Source organism: Eutrema salsugineum, unplaced genomic scaffold (genome assembly GCF_000478725.1).
Source record: "Eutrema salsugineum unplaced genomic scaffold, Eutsalg1_0 scaffold_2, whole genome shotgun sequence".
Taxonomy (NCBI): domain Eukaryota; kingdom Viridiplantae; phylum Streptophyta; class Magnoliopsida; order Brassicales; family Brassicaceae; genus Eutrema; species Eutrema salsugineum.
The window spans coordinates 14201651-14205479 of record NW_006256829.1 but is presented as its reverse complement, the minus strand read 5'-3'; the positions used below and the strand labels follow the sequence as shown (position 1 = coordinate 14205479).

Genomic DNA, 3829 nt, shown 5'->3' with positions numbered 1-3829 from the left:
ATGTTGCAAAAGGAAAAAGCCTTTGAGCAGCATTCTCTTCCAAGCAAGTTGCCTTAGCGCCGTCAAAGAAAATTCTCCGTTTCCTTCTCCGGTTTCTGGCGCGTCTGGCCAGAGCCGCGAGAGGGCTTCTCTTTTTTTTTTTTTTTTTTCATTTTTCTTTGTGGTTAGGTTTTTCTCCAGAGCAGACTTGTGGTGTCTTAGTTTCTCTGGCAAAACGACAGTGATTCGGCGGTGGTTCGAAGGCGGAGACCCTTTGCAGATCCAGATCTAGCGAGGACAAAATCTGGTGATGCTTTTTCAAGGGCTTATGCCGGAGGCTCTCGGGGGCTCTTCCATTCGGTTCTGTCTCGATGCTGCCCATGTTTGAGGTGGAGGTTTTCGATCCTGAGTGGTGTCATGGAGCGTCATAGATTGTTGACTAGCGTCGCTCTGAGGACTAGCGTCGGGTTTTGAAAGGAATGTCGGAGGAGACGACTTAGGATGCAGAACCGTGCAGGAAACGTCGTCGTCGATTGTTAAGTAAGCTCGCTGTTCGGGGAGGTGGTGGGTCGTGAAAGCTTCGGCGGGTAGGATTCTGCTTCTTTGTTTTTCTCTAAATTCCGTTTCAGGATCCCTCAGGTGTGTTATCAAAGTCTTGATGTCTGGATGGTTCAGCTTGTCAGCGAGCTTTTACTCTGGTTGGTGGTAGGAGATCAGAGACTCTTCGAAGATATGTTGGCGGCTGTTTCCATGGCTGCTACTTCTCAGATTATGATTTTTGGTTTTTTCCAATTAAACTGATTTTATGCGGTTTTGATTCTCTGGTTTAATCTTCTAACCGGGCCCAATAAGAATTTCTGTTTGAGGTTTTATTTGTTTTTTTTCCCTTCTGGATTTGTTAGTTTTTCTTAAAAAACCTGCTATTATGTAACCAAAAAAAAAACAAAAAAATTTCAATATGAAGACCCTTTAACAAAAAAAAATAAAATAATAAACACATTTGCCATTATAAAAAATCGATGATTAAAATCCTCGCGTTCTTTTCCAAATCATGAAAATCTTGTAATCCCATTTCTGTAAAGGAGATAAAGAAAACAGAAAGCATCGCAAAACATTATTAAGAGTCAAACTCTTCACACTCAAGTACATTATCAGTATTAAGCAAAAGAACTCTCCTAAAGAGAAAGACAGAGACAAATAAAGCGTTTTTCAGAATACGTTCATGAAAAAGTAGGCAAACAACAAACAGTGCAGAACTAAGAATAATCTCGCAGCTAGTAGCTGAACCCGACTTGTTGCTAGCCCGCCTGTGACGTCTGCTGATACCCGCCACGCAGCCTCTTTAATATGCATCACGATCTTGTCGATCTATAGAAATTTTCAACACATTGAAAGTCACAAAAGAATTCCTTCATATCAGGGGCGGAAGCCATGTAAAGCAGGGGTTGTTGGCAACGAGAGCCGCATGAACCACATTTTGGTCGCGACATACTATCGTTGGGAACCAGTTTTAGTATACCTCCATCTCCACTGCCGAGTAAATCGGGCTTGGCATTCCAAAGATCACCGAGCACACATCGAATATGACAAACGACTCCGCAATCACCGCATGAGTAAAACCATTTTTGTGGATCTAAAACGGTTTCACAAACCTCACACCAGTACTTACCCCTGGGCTTCTCCTTCTCACCAAAACACAACGACAGAAAATGGTCATCGCACCTGTGCTTTATCTTTTTTGGTAGAGTAGCACACTTGAAGTCCAAGGTGAACTTACATTCAACGCAATGCAGCACTTGTTTATCAGTTTCAAGACATGCCCCACAAGTTTCCCTGTCAAGCGTAGTGAGGAAGAGGGTATGCGGGTGACATTCATAATCACAATACCATGACATGGACGCACACCGTACGTCTAGGATAGTATCACCACATTCATACCTGAAACCATTTGATACTTTTTCGCAGGCGGTGCACTGAAATAAACGATTTTCGGTATCCTTTTTGATAGTTAATAGAGTAAGCGGCTTTGTGCAAAGCCCGTGTCTTTTTTGAAGAGGAAGATTGGCGCATGTTTCATGGATGAAAAAATCACATTCCATACAGCTATAGTGCTTATCAGAAAAGATAGAACCTGTGCAAGCTTCGCATTGTATGCTTTTATCACGATCAATTGCATCCTCATCAATAAGCCTTAAGTTATGTTCATCATGTGAGAAATGATTAATGACTCCGTCGTCAATCACTTTGAATGGTGAAACATCTACAAACTCTTCAGGTACCCCTTCGAGTTCTACTCCATCCCACACATCCTTTCTAGTTGCGCATTTGGAGTGGAAGAAAAAATCAGGACATTTCGAACAAGAATAAGCACCATACCTCCAGTCGATCTTCTGGTGACAAATCGTGCATTTCCAAAGCCCAAAACCAAGAGAATATGTGTGAGATACCCGATGGTCGTGGCGATTGATGTTTATGACGTGTGGTAGCGTGATACAATCCCGATGGAACATGAGACCGCAAGGAGCGCATACGTAAGGGCATTGTTCGCCATGCATACCACAAGCGTTACAAGTGAAGGTGTCGTTTCTAGCCATAAGGGTGAGAGTATGCTTGTGGCACCACGGGGAATCCACATAGGGTGGTGGGGGATCGTTGGCGCACCTCACATGCATGCTGAAATCGCATATCGAGCAATGATAGAAAAATCTCTTGAGGTCCTGCTTGCATGTACCACAGTTCCCATGAGAGTAGTCAGGTGGGCCATCAATGAGAAGCTTGAGCGGATGGTATGGGTGGAACGGGTGGTTTATTTCGTCAGGAGAGCTTGGGATGCATTCAAGGTGCCACACCTTGTAGCATAAATCACATCGCCAGGGATTGCGACGATAATCAGTGTTATTTTGACAATCATTGCACTTGTTAGCATTTGAAGCATTTAATATAAACGCTATGTCCATCGGAGTGAGCTCCCTAGTATACTCGTCGCTCTCATGGTGGTGCCAGAACGTCTTATAGATCCTTCCCATGGCGAAGGTTGTAGCTAGGAATGATTGAATCAGGATAGGAGAGGTATGAAAAATGCAAAAGGTTTTATTTTGGGTCTTACATATCTATCTCTATATATATAACGGATGTACATATAGGATTATATTGGCAAGTTGATCAGCTTAGGCTGTAAACAACTAAGCAGACTTGGTGAGTCTTTTCTTAAGAATAAAAAGGTCTCCTAACATTAAAAATGAATCAAGTTACATTTAAGTCAACTAGAAATAAATTATATTCACAGATGCCAGTGGACAACAAAATTATTTTATCTTTTTTTTTTATGTTTGTTTTTCCTCAACTATATTGACATATATTAAATATTAATGGCATGAATTAGCTAGCTGTCAGCAACTAAGCAAAGTTATTTATTGTCTCTTCTCTTAAGATCAAGTCAATGAACATTATCTTTAATTACAATACAAATAGCCAAATTAAAGAAAGACTACATCAACCAGTCCTATTGGTCATCGCATTGTGCTTATCTGTTTTTATTGGCTCTCCCAAAGAATATGCATCCAGCACAACGCAACACACGTTCTCACGACTCTTCGAGCCCCACAAACCACAAGTTTGTACCAAACGTCATTTTTTTTTATTAATTTAAATGTCATTTTCGTAGTTTAAATAAAATATTAATCTTATATATGTACAATTATAAGTCGAAAATTCAATCAATAATCTATGGAAGAGTTTCAGATTTAACCCATATTTCAAAGTCAAACACAAAACTAATCTCTTTTTTTTCTCTCTCCAACTTTTGCCATTTTCTCACAATTTTATCCTTCCCACTTAAACTATTAACGAA

At 40.7% G+C, this 3829-nt stretch overlaps 1 protein-coding gene across 1 annotated transcript; it reads right to left on the bottom strand.

Moving 5' to 3' along the window:
• Nucleotides 1–1059: 1059 nt before the first annotated feature.
• LOC18016606 lies at nt 1060–3033 on the bottom strand. The gene has a single exon (XM_024156667.1). The coding sequence runs from the start codon at nt 3003–3005 to the stop codon at nt 1332–1334; it is 1674 nt and encodes a 557-aa protein (XP_024012435.1). The 5' UTR covers nt 3006–3033; the 3' UTR covers nt 1060–1331.
• Nucleotides 3034–3829: the final 796 nt, after the last annotated feature.